At 42.5% G+C, this 12,886-nt stretch overlaps 1 protein-coding gene across 3 annotated transcripts in view; it reads left to right on the top strand.

The window, feature by feature from the left end:
- LOC132818384 (protein unc-79 homolog) overlaps nucleotides 1–12,886 on the top strand; it is a 213,267-nt gene that overhangs the window by 149,282 nt on the left and 51,099 nt on the right. For all 3 annotated transcript variants that reach the window (XM_060829360.1, XM_060829361.1, XM_060829362.1), the window contains 3 exons: nucleotides 3,567–3,669; nucleotides 4,932–5,072; nucleotides 5,270–5,308. In XM_060829360.1, coding sequence (XP_060685343.1) covers nucleotides 3,567–3,669; nucleotides 4,932–5,072; nucleotides 5,270–5,308 — 283 coding nt within the window. The remainder of the gene's footprint in view (nucleotides 1–3,566; nucleotides 3,670–4,931; nucleotides 5,073–5,269; nucleotides 5,309–12,886) is intronic.

The raw sequence follows: 12,886 nt of genomic DNA on the forward strand, positions 1-12,886 counted from the left end.
GGGAACTATAGGCCGGTGAGCCTGACCTCGGTGGTGGGCAAGGTGTTGGAGGGAATCCTGACGGACAGGATGTACATGTATTTGGAAAGGCAAGGACTGATTTGGGATAGTCAACATGGCTTTGTGTGTGGGAAATCATGTCTCACAAACTTGATTGAGTTTTTTGAAGACATAACAAAGAAGATTGATGAGGGCAGAGCAGTAGATGTGATCGATATGAACTTCAGTAAGGTGTTCGACAAGGTTCCCCATGGGAGACTGATTAGCAAGGTTAGATCTCACGGAATACAGGGAGAACTAGTCATTTGGATATAGTACTGGCTCAAAGGTAGAAGACAGAGGGTGGTGGTGGAGGGTTGTTTTTCAGACTGGAGGCCTGTGACCAGTGGAGTGCCACAAGGATCGGTGCTGGGCCCTCTACTTTTTGTCATTTACATAAATGATTTGGATGCGAGCATAAGAGGTACAGTTAGTAAGTTTGCAGATGACACCAAAATTGAAGGTGTAGTGAACAGCGAAGAGGGTTACCTCAGATTACAACAGGATCTGGACCAGATGGGCCAATGGTCTGAGAAGTGGCAGATGGAGTTTAATTCAGATAAATGTGAGGTGCTGCATTTTGGGAAAGCAAATCTCAGCAGGACTTATACACTTAATGGTAAGGTCCCAGGGGTGTTGCTGAACAAAGAGACTTTGGAGTGCAGGTTCATAGCTCCTTGAAAGTGGAGTTGCAGGTAGATAGGAGAGTGAAGAAGGCATTTGGTATGCTTTCCTTTATTGGTCAGCGTATTGAGTACAGGAGTTGGGAGGTCATGTTGCGGCTGTACAGGACATTGGTTAGGCTACTGTTGGAATATTGCGTGGAATCTGGTCTCCTTCCTATCGGAAAGATGTTGTGAAACGTGATTCAGAAAAGATTTACAAGAATGTTACCAGGGTTGGAGAAACTGAGCTTCAGGGAGAGGCTGAACAGGCTGGGGCTGTTTTCCTTGGAGCGTCAGAGGCTGAGGGCTGACCTTACAGAGGGTTACAAAATTATGAGGGGCATGGATAGGATAAATGGACAAAGTCTTTCCCTGGGGTCGAGGAGTCCAGAACTAGAGGGCATAGGTTTTGGGTGAGAGGGGAAAGATATAAAAGAGACCTAAGGGGCAACGTTTTCACGCAGAGGGTGATACGTGTATGGAATGAGCTGCCAGAGGATGTGGTGGAGGCTGGTACAATTGCAACATTTAAGAGGCATTTAGATGGGTATATGAATAGGAAGGGTTTGGAGGGATATGGGCTGGGTGCTGTCAGGTGGGACTAGATTGGGTTGGGATATCTGGTTGGCATGGACGGGTTGGACCAAAGGGTCTGTTTCTATGCTGTATATCTCTATGACTATGACTCTATGTCTATGAAGTTAATTAGCTGTCAATTTCATTAGGGAAATAACACTCCAGCTGTTTCTCTGATATGCCTACTGCTATGTCAAAGTTATTGGTTCCAGTATATTGCTGACAGCTCCAATGAAGACCCTTTTGTTGTTTTATTTTTCTGTCCACTGGCCTTATCAAATCTGAAAGCTTTGCTTCCATCTTCCCATTTGCTACACAAGACTTAGTGGGTTAAATCATCCCATTCTGTGGCATAGATCATTCACTGTTTCTGTGAGACTTCAGGTTGGTACTCATCCATTGTCATTGCAATTATCAAGTACATAGACATGACATCCAAATGTACAGGCACATTACACTCAAGTTTAAGAAAGGCCCGATATATGCACTTTTCTATAATTAGTAAACTAAGGGTATAATTGGGAAATATATATCTGATAAAAAGTCTGTTAGTCCACTAATTTGGGCTACATACAAGAAAAGCAGTTAATCTGAATTCTGAAGGCCTATTTTGGCATGTCATAAATGATTGTAGCTTAAAAATGTGTTGCTGGAAAAGCGCAGCAGGTCAGGCAGCATCAAAGAAACAGGAGAATCGATGTTTCGGGCATAAGCCCTTCTTCAGATTCCTGAAGAACGGCTTATGCCCGAAATGTTGATTCTCCTGCTCCTTTAATGCTTCCTGACCTGCTGCGCTTTTCCAGCAACACATTTTCAGCTCTGATCTCCAGCATCTGCAGTCCTCACTTTCTCCACATAAATGATTATAGACATGTGCATTTATAATTTATAAAACTAAACAAAGCATTATATTGATATGCACCCATTCATAGTGCAAATGTTTGTTACGCATATACCAATCCAAGTGAGCCCTTCAATCTTCTCTTATGTATGTTATGCCCTTCAGCCCGCTAATGTATTTAAAAGCAGAGGTGCACATAAATGAAAGCAGTTTGCCAGGACCTCCTGCTAATCCCAACCTGTCCTTCATCTTGCAGGGATAGAGTAAGATATCGAACAGGTTGCCTGACCTCCAGCTATTAAAACTCTTAAGTAGGCAGTTCAATACTAAATAAATGCCTCGGTTTGCCTCTGGTGCTCACTTTTGGTTGGGGGGGGAAAGCGTTTCGGGGAATGGGTGTTCCCTATGCCCATTGGGGGGGCATCACATGATTGCACCCCTGTTTGCACACACCTCACTCTAACCTGAGCTCAGCTCTCCCCTTGCGGGAGTCTCCCAACTTTGCCCATTGATAGTCCCTGGATTTGCCTGAAGTCTATGAGACTTTATTACGTCTTCCTCTGGTCCCCTTTTAGTCCCATAGTGGCCGCTAATCTCTTAGAATGTGAGTACCATATTTCTGGTTGGTTCTGTGCTAATGGACATAATAGGAGAAAGTGAGGACTGCAGATGCTGGAGACCAGAGTTGAACAGTGTGGTGCTGGAAAAGCGCAGCAGGCCAGGCAGCATCCGAGGAGCAGGACAATCGACGTTTTGGGCATAAGCCTAATGAAGGGCTTATGCCCAAAACGTCGATTCTCCTACTCCTCGGATGCTGCCTGGCCTGCTGCGCTTTTCCAGCACCACACTTTTCAACTAATGGACCATAATAGCTGAGGGAAGGTCATCTGTACCCCTGTAAATCCACTATATGACTTTACTGTTACACTTTTCAAAAATTCTACTTCCTTCCATGTTCAATAACAAATGTCACATTCATCAACAAAGATTAGTCGGTTAATCAGCTAAGATTTTGTCACTTAAAAGTTTGACTGGTAAAATATTTAAAAGGTTTCATCTCTCAATTCAACTGTGTTTTGTGGCAACAGAGCCAACTTTGTGGTGCTTTTACCAAACAGTCTTACAATACCAAACACAAAGCTTTGTTATACTGCTTTACCTGACACCATTTAATTTCATTGTTTAGCACAGAATTTAAGTTCTGGCTGGATGCCTCACCAAGTTCCCACTAACATAAAACTTGTAAAATGATGCTTGAAAGCAGTTTTACTAATTTGATTATGTTCATTGTAATTTGGAAAAGTTCTTTATGACTTTATTTAGTTATACAGTGTTAAATCTTGTGAAAAGTGAGCAAAAACGCTTTTCTTTAGACAGATTTAAGTATTTTAGTATTTCGCTTGTATACACATTCCAGCGTTTGTAACTGCCTGTTATCTTTACAGGTGCAACAAAATCTAGTTTGCTTTCAGCACAGAGCATAGTCAGTATGTTTGTTCCTGCACCAGAAGAATTTACAGATGATCAGCCAACACTAATGTCTGACAGGTAAGGTAATTTATTAACTGCCTTTATGACTTCATCTGAAGGATTATCAAACATGAATTGCGGATGTAGGAAAAGTGAAGGCACACGAAAGGGACTTGCATTTTTAAAGATGTTGCCTGCTAAAGCAATTCTCAAATCCAATATTGTGAAGGCGTTGTTTTACAAAGGTTTAGGCATAACTCACTTACAGCATTGAGAACTGTGCTTTGCTATTTTTAAAAATTTCTTGCTTAGCCTCATCGTTCTGGATAAATGTTGGCAGTGAGGAAGTTCATAAACTACTAGTGTGATTTTATGAGTTGCATTGAGAAAAAAAGAGAGTGTGGCTGGAAAATGGCCTCCTCAATATTTACAGCTTTTGAAGGTAGAAGCAGTGCGGTAAAATGCAGCATACAATACCCGACTAAAAGGGGACCAAATGCAAAATAAATAGAAATAAGAATTGAATATTGTATAAGTGGTAACGGAGTTGTCACATGGTAAATATGTATGTCATATCTCCACCAAGTTACATTATACTTTTGTAATTGCACAAAATCTCATGTAGGTTAGAGAAGGTTCGGGGAATACCTGACAGAGGTGTACGAGCTTATGAGGGACAAAGCCTGGGTAAAAGAAAGCTGATATTTCCTTTAATTGAAGAGTCACTAACAAGGGGGCATAATTTAAAGTGAAAGGCAGGAGATTTAGAGGGGATTTGAGGAACCATAACATTCAAGACTATGGCCTTCTGCAAGACAGTGAGGCGAGTGTGGGTAACAGTATATCAGTACAAAGTCAATGGGCCCACAGACCTCTTTGAACTACATGATGTTATGATGCAGTGAATTATAGGACAATTCAGCAGTTTTTGTGGTGTATGGACTACATTGATTTAGGATGCCTTCTTGGTAGGATTAACATTTATACTTTTAATCTACATCAATGAATCCCATTCAGATATGAAGCTACTGATGAAATTCACATAACAAAGAACAATTACTTCATCAAACCTTATCACAGTTAAGAAGATTGTCAGAACCAGGTCAACCTAATTTTGCAAGTTGGTTGCATGTAAGGCCAAGTGCTCCTTATTGTAGATGTGTGGATAGGTTCCAAATGCTCTTGGCACCCAAGGCCCCATGAATTCTTAATCCAGCTTTTGTAAGTTTTACAGACTGCTATTGTGGAATTTGAATTCATAGATAGTGGACTTATAGTTCACACCCAGACTTATACTTTTAATGTTGAAGAAGATTCTAACATTTCATTCTTTGTTACAGATGTCTTGACTGTGGGGCTGTTCTTGAAGAGTATGATGAAGAAACGTTGGGGTTGGCTATTGTTGTACTTTCAACATTCACTCACTTGAGCCCAGACTTAGCTGCTCCCTTGCTGCTTGATATTCTGCAGTCAGTTGGAAGGTAACCACAGTTTGTAATATCTTGTTTGAAATGTGTTAATGAAACTATGAAAATGAGTTGCCTACAGTGAATATTTTATCAAAACAGCAATGCTTGTATTTTTCTGACACATGAATCATTGTTTTGAAGTGAAAGTAACTGAGTAACTCATTTGTTGTGTGCTAATGAGTAACAATCCTGATGATTTTTTGTTTCAGATTGGCATCAAGCACTCTTTTCTCTGGTCAAGCAGAAAGGTATTTGCTTGCCTTTGTTGTTACAGTAATGCAAAAACTTTTGTGTTTCTATTTTTTTTTTGCAAAACATCCCACCCTGAATCTATCGCCCATCATAAAACCTACTTAAGCCTTTGTTCAGTAGCTGAGGGACAAGGAAAAGTCATTGGTCTTTGTTGATCATTGATTTTCAGTAATAGGCTAGGAATAGGTGGAATTGCATTGAACCAGAAGGGCTGTCTGTCTGATGTTTCCTGCTTCATTGAAGGGAACATGTCACCAGCATATGGTTCAGAGCAGGAATGCACGATTATACTCTGAGTTTGCCATTTATTCATAGTGCAGTGTGCAGTAATTGTTTGACCCTTTTTCTTTCATACATCTACAAATAACTTTTATTGCAGGGAGGAAACAGACTGGAGATTTTTATTTGGTAGACTTTGAACTGCTGCTTGTCTATTTCATACCTGAAAACAAGATGCCTCCGTTTTAAAATTGACGACAGGCTTCAAAAGAGGGAAGTGGACTGGCTTTGTGGCTACCTCTTGAATGGCCATGGTCCTCCTGATGCTGTTTCAATACAGGCCTATAAATGAAAGTGGAACAAGATTGCTTTATATGCCAGTCAAGCTTGTATAGTAGAAATCTAGCCACATTTACAATTTTCAGCCACAAATGGCACAGCATGCAACCACTTGTATCAGGCCTTGGCAAGGAGGAGGCAGGCAAACAATTAATTGAAGGGATTCAAACATGGATTTTCAGGAAAGATTGGCACTAATTTGGAAGGCAACAAATTCAGGGAGTTTGGAGGAAAAAAAAGGGAGGTTGGAGATGGGCAGCAGCTTGCAAAATGGTGGGATCAAGAATAAGTACAGAAACGCCTACAGTGCTGGTCTGAGGTAATGGATGAGCTCCTACCTAACTGCTTCGAGTTGATGGACTGGTCCATATTCAAGAGCACAGTGACCCACCTAAATGAGTATGCTTCGTCAATAAGTGTGTAGAGGACCATGTGGCAAAGAAGTTAGTCCAAGTGTTCCCTAAGGAAGCCTTGAATGAACCGGAAGATCCACTCCCTACTGAAGTCCAGGTCTGAGGCTTTCAAGTCGGGTGACCCTGACCTGTACAGGAAATCTAGGTACTACCTTTGCAAATCCATTCAGGGACACCAAAAGACAATACCAGACTAAACTAGCATTTCAGACTAACACACGAACGCATGCTGATTGTGACCATGTGGTTATGGTCTACAAAGCGAGCCCATCTGGGAGTATTTGCAGATACCTTTAACATCTCCTTATTATGAGTTTCCTACCTGCGTCAAAACCACCACCATCATGGTGCTAAAGAAAAATCAGGAAATGTGCCTTAATGACTATGCTCGTAGGTAAAGGGACGGCTGGAGAATGGGAAGCCTTCAGAAATGAGATAACAAGAATCCAGAGAAAGCATATTCCTGTCAAGGTGAAAGGGAAGGCTGGTAGGTATGGGGAATGCTGGATGACTAAAGAAATTGAGGGTTTGGTTCAGAAAAAGGAAGCATATGTCAGGTATAGACAGGATAGATCGAGTGACTCCTTAGAAGAGTATAAAGAAAGTAGGAATATACTTAAGAGGGAAATCAGGAGGGCAAAATGGGGACATAAGATTGCTTTGGCAAATAGAATTAAGGAGAATCCAAAGGGTTTTTACAAATCTATTAAGCACAAAAGGGTAACTAGGGAGAGAATAGGGCCCATCAAAGATCAGCAAAGGGCCTTTGTGTGGAGCCACAGAAAATGGGGGAGATACTAAATGAATATGTTGCATGAGTATCTACTGTGGAAAAGAATATGGAAGATATAGACTGTAGGGAAATAGATGGTGACATCTTGCAAAATGTCCAGATTACAGAGAAGGAAGTGCTGGACCAATTGAAACGGTTAAAAGTGGATAAATCCCCAGGACCTGATCAGGTGTACTGGAGAACTCTGTGGGAAGCTAAAGAGGTGATTGCTGGGCCTCTTGCTGAGATATTTGTATCATTGATAGTCATTGGTGAGGTGCCAGAAGACTGGAGGTTGGCAAATATAGTGCCACTGTTTAAGAAGGGCGGTAAAGATAAGCCAGGGAACTATAGACCGGTGAGCCTGACCTCGGTGGTGGGCAAGTTGTTGGAGAGAATCTTGAGGGACAGGATGTACATGTATTTGGAAAGGCAAAGATTGATTCGGGATAGTCGACATGGCTTTGTGTGTGGGAAATCATGTCTCACAAACTTGATTGAGTTTTTTGATGCAGTAACAAAGAAGATTGATGAGGGCAGAGCAGTAGATGCGGGCAGAGCAGTAGATGTGATCTATATGGACTTCAGTAAGGCATTCGACAAGCTTCCCCATGGGAGACTGATTAGCAACTTTGATCTCATGGAATACAGGGAGAACTAGCCATTTGGATACAGAACTAGCTCAAAGGTAGAAGACAGAGGGTGGTGGTGGAGAGTTGTTTTTCAGACTGGAGGCCTGTGACCAGTGGAATGCCACAAGGATCGGTGCTGGGTCCTCTATTTTTTGTCATTTACATAAATGATTTGGATGTGAGTATAAGAAGTAAATTTGCAGATGACACCAAAATTGGAGGTGTACTGGACAGTGAAGAGGGTTATCTCAGATTACAACAAGATCTGGACCAGATGGGCCAATGGTCTGAGAAGTGGCAGATGGAGTTTAATTCAGATAAATGTGAGGTGCTGCATTTTGGGAAAGCAAATCTTAGCAGGACTTTTACACTTAATGGTAAGGTCCCAGTGAGTGTTGCTGAACAAAAAGACCTTGGAGTTCATGTTCATAACTCCTTGAAAGTGGAGTCGCAGGTAGATAGGATAGTGAAGAAGGCATTTGGTGTGCTTTCCTTTATTGGTCAGAGTATTGAGTACAGGAGTTGGGAGGTCATGTTGCAGCTGTACAGGACATTGGTTAGGCTACTGTCAGAATATTGCATGCAATTCTGGTCTCCTTCCTATCGGAAAGATGTTGTGAAACTTGAAAGGGTTCATAAAAGATTTACAAGGATGTTGCCAGGGTTGGAGGATCTGGGCTACAGGGAGAGACTGAACAAGCTGGGGCTGTTTTCCCTGAAACGTCGGAGGCTGAGGGATGACCTTATAGAGGTTTACAAAATTATGAGGGGCATGGATAGGATAAATAGACAAAGTCTTTCCCTGGGTTCGGGGAGTCCAGAACTAGAGGGCATAGGTTTAGGGTGAGAGGGGAAAGATTTAAAAGAGACCTAAGGGGCACAAGGGTGGTACGTGTATGGAATGAGCTGCCAGAGGATGTGGTGGAGGCTGGTACAATTGCAACATTTAAGAAGCATTTGGATGGGTTTATAAATAGGAAGGATTTGGAGGGATATGGGATGGGTGCTGGCAGGTGGGACTAGATTGGGTTGGGATATCTGGTTGGCATGGACCAGTTGGACTGAAGGATCTGTTTCCATGCTGTACATCTCTATGACTCTGTGACTCTTTGACTACTGCTCAGTGGCTCTGACTTCCATCATTATGAAGTACTTTGAGAGCTTAGTAATGGCACAAATTAAATCCAGTCTCCTAGTTTGCTTTGATCCACAACAATGCACCTCCTGTCACAACAGGTCCATGGCTCATGCCATCTCCCTGGCCTGCACTCATCCCTGTAACATCTGGATAACAAGGGCAACTGTGTCAAACTCCTATTTATTAACTTTAGCTCCATGTTCAACAACACATTTCCTACCAAACTCATCTGCAATCTCTGAGACCTAGGACTCTGTTCCCCTAACTGCAGCTGGATGTTTGACTTCCTGACCTGTAGACTGCGACCAGTAAGGATAGGTGACAACACCTCCTCCATAACAATCCTCAATACCAGTGCCCTGCGAGGCTGAATACTCAGCCCCTTACTATACTACTTTTTCACTCACAACTGTGTGGCTGAATTCTGCATCAACTCCATTTACAAGTTTGCTGATGACACACTCTAGTGGTTGGACCTTAACCAACAATGAGACAGCGTACAGGAAAGAGATAGAGAGCTTAGTGACATGGTGTAAAGACACCAATCTCTCCCGCAATGTCAGCAAAATGGAAGAGTTGGTCATCAACTTAAGGAAGTGGAGTGGAGGTCATATCATTGTCTTTATCAACAATGCTGAGGTGGAGATGGTTGAGAGCTTCAAGTTCCTTGGAGTAAATATCACTAACAATTTGTCCTGGTCCATCCCCAACAATGTTATGGTCAAGAAAGCACAACAACTGTCTTTCCTCAGAAGACAAAGGAAGTTCAGTGTGTCCACAATGACTTTTCCCAGTTTTTGTAGATACCCAATGGAACCCTATCAGGATACATTATAGCTTGGTAAAGCAACTGCTCTGCCCAAGATCGCAAGAAGTTACAGAGTTGTGAATGTAGCCCAGTCTATGCCAACTAGCTTTCCATTCATTTACTCCATCAAATGGGGTGTGTTTTGTGGTAAGCATAAATTCTACAAGAGAGATGGTTTGCACCTTAATAGATTAGGGACCAGCATTCTGGCAGGCAGGTTTGCTACTTCAACACAGCTACGTTTAAACTAAGTAGCGGGGGGGAGGGGACAAACTGGATGTTTAAGAAGGAAATTGGAGTGAAAGTTAGAACAAGGGAAGTCAAGAAAGACAACTGTATCAATGAGGTAGAAAACTCAGAAAGGGATCGTGCTGTAAGGTTGAATGAAATAGGAGTTGATGGGAAGGGTGAGGGCAGTAACAAATTAAAAATACTATACATGAATGCACAAAGCATGAGAAATAAAATGGATGAGCTTGAGGCTCTTTTGGAAATTGGCAGATACGATATTGTGGGGATAACAGAGACGTGGCTTCAAGTGGACAAGGCCCGGGAAATGAATACTCAAGGCTACGCGTGCTATCATAAGACAGACTGACAGGCAGAGGGGGTGGGGTGGACATGTTGGTAAGGGATGATATTCAGTCCCTTGCGCGGGGGGACCTAAATCAGGGGATGTAGAGTCAGTGTGAATAGATCTGAGAAATACTAAGGGTAAAAAGACTCTCTTGAGAGTTATCTACAGGCCCCCAAACAATAGTCTGGATGTCGGATGTAAGTTAAATCAGGAGCTGAAATTGGCCTGTTGCAAAGATGTTACTACTGTTGTTATGGGGGATTTCAACATGCAGGTAGACTGGGAGAATCAGGATGGTATTGGACCTCAAGAAAGAGACTCTGTGGAGTGCCTCCGAGATGGATTCTTAGAACAGCTGGTGCTGGAGCCTACCAGGGAGAAGGCAATTCTGGATCTGGTATTGTGCAATGAACCAGAATTGGTCAGGGACCTCGAAGTGAAGGAGCCATTGGGAAGTAGTGACCATAATACAATAAGCTTCAGTCTGCAATTTAAGAGGGAGAGGGTACAATCGGAAGTGACAATTTTCCGTTGAATAAAGAGAACTATGGAGCTATGAGGGAGGAGCTGGCCAAAGTTCAATGGTGCAATACCTTAGCAGGGATGACAGTGGAGGAACAATGGCAGATATTTCTGTGTATAATGCAGAAGTTGCAGGATCAGTTCATTCCAAAAAGGAAGAATGATCCTAGGAGGAGGCATGGGTGGCCTTGGCTGACGAGGGAAGTTAAGAAACATATAAAGTTAAAAGAGAAAAAGTATAACATAGCAAAGATAAGTGGGAAAATGGAGGACTGCGAAGCTTTTAAAGAACAACAGAGGATTTCTAAGAAGGAAATACACAGAGATAAAATGAGATTTGAAGATCAACCGGCCAATAATATAAAGGAGGATAGTAAAAGTTTTCTTAGGTATGTGAAAGGCAAAAAAATGGTTAAGACTAAAATTGGGCCCTTGAAGACAGAAACAGGGGAATGTATTATGGGGAACAAAGAAATGGTAGAAGAATTGAATTGGTACTTCAGATCTGTGTTCACTGGGGAAGACACAAGCAATCTCCCTGAGGTAACAGTGGCTGAAGAACCTGAACTGAAGGGAATTTATATTTGCCAGGAATTGGTGTTGGAGAGACTGTTAGGTCTGAAGGTTGATAAGTCCCCGAGGGCCTGATGGTCTACATCCCAGGGTACTGAAGGAGGTGGCTCAGGAAATCATGGATGCGTTGGTGATTATTTCCAGAGTTCGATAGATTCGGGATCAGTTCCTGCGGATTGGAGGGTGGCTAATGTTGTAGCACTTTTTAAGAAAGGTGGGAGAGAGAAAGCAGGAAATTTTAGACCAGTTAGTCTGACCTCAGTGGTGGGAAAGATGCTGGAGTCTATTATAAAGGATGAAATTACGACACATCTGGATAGTAGTAACAGGATAAGTCAGAGTCAGCATGGATTTATGAAGGGGAATTCATGCTTGACTAATCTTCTGGATTGTTTTGAGGATGTAACTCTGAAGATGGACGAGGGAGATCCAGTAGATGTAGTGTACCTGGACTTTCAGAAAGCTTTTGATAAAGCCCCACATAGGAGGTTAGTGAGCAAAATTAGGGCGCATGGTATTGAGGGCAAAGTACTAACTTGGATTGAAAGTTGGTTAGCTGATAGGAAACAAAGAGTAGTGATAAATGGCTCCATTTTGGAATGGCAGACAGTGACCAGTGGGGTACCGCAGGGATCAGTACTGGAACTGCAGCTTTTTACAATATATGTTAATGATATAGAAGATGGTATTAGTTATAACATTAGCAAATTTGCTGATGATAATAAACTGGGTGGCAGGGTGAAATGTGATGAGGATGTTAGGAGATTACAGGGTGACCTGGACAGGTTAGGTGAGTGGTCAGATGCATGGCAGATGCAGTTTAATGTGGATAAATATATGGTTATCCACTTTGGTGGCAAGAACAGGAAGGCAGATTACTACCTAAATGGAATCAATTTAGGTAAAGGGGCAGTACAGTACACCAGTCAATGAAGGTAAGCATGCAGGTACAGCAGGTAGTGAAGAAGGCTAATAGCATGTTGAAAATGTGTTGCTGGAAAAGCACAGCAGGTCAGGCAGCATCCAAGGAACAGGAGAATCGACGTTTTGGGCATAAGCCCTTCTTCAGGAATCCTGAAGAAGGGCTTATGCCCGAAATGTTGATTCTCCTGTTCCTTGGATGCTGCCTGACCTGCTGTGCTTTTCCAGCAACACATTTTCAGCTCTGATCTCCAGCATCTGCAGTCCTCACTTTCTCCTAATAGCATGCTGGCCTTCATAACAAGAGGGATTGAGTATAGAAGCAAAGACGTTCTTCTGCAGCTGTGCAGGGCCCTGGTGAGACCACACCTGGAGTACAGTGTGCAGTTCTGGTCTCCAAATTTAAGGAAAGACATTCTGACTATTGAGGGAGTGCAACGTAGGTTCACGAGGTCAATTCCTGGAATGGCGGGATTACCTTACACTGAAAGACTGGAGCAACTGGGCTTGTATATCCTTGAGTTTAGAAGACTGAGAGGGGATCTGATTGAGACATATAAGATATTAAAGGATTGGACACTCTGGAGGCAGGAAACATGTTTCTACTGATGGGTGAGTGCCGAACCAGAGGACACAGCTTAAAAATACAGGGTAGACCAT

The sequence above is a fragment of the Hemiscyllium ocellatum genome, chromosome 8, assembly GCF_020745735.1.
Source record: "Hemiscyllium ocellatum isolate sHemOce1 chromosome 8, sHemOce1.pat.X.cur, whole genome shotgun sequence".
In the NCBI taxonomy this organism is placed as follows: Eukaryota; Metazoa; Chordata; class Chondrichthyes; order Orectolobiformes; family Hemiscylliidae; genus Hemiscyllium; species Hemiscyllium ocellatum.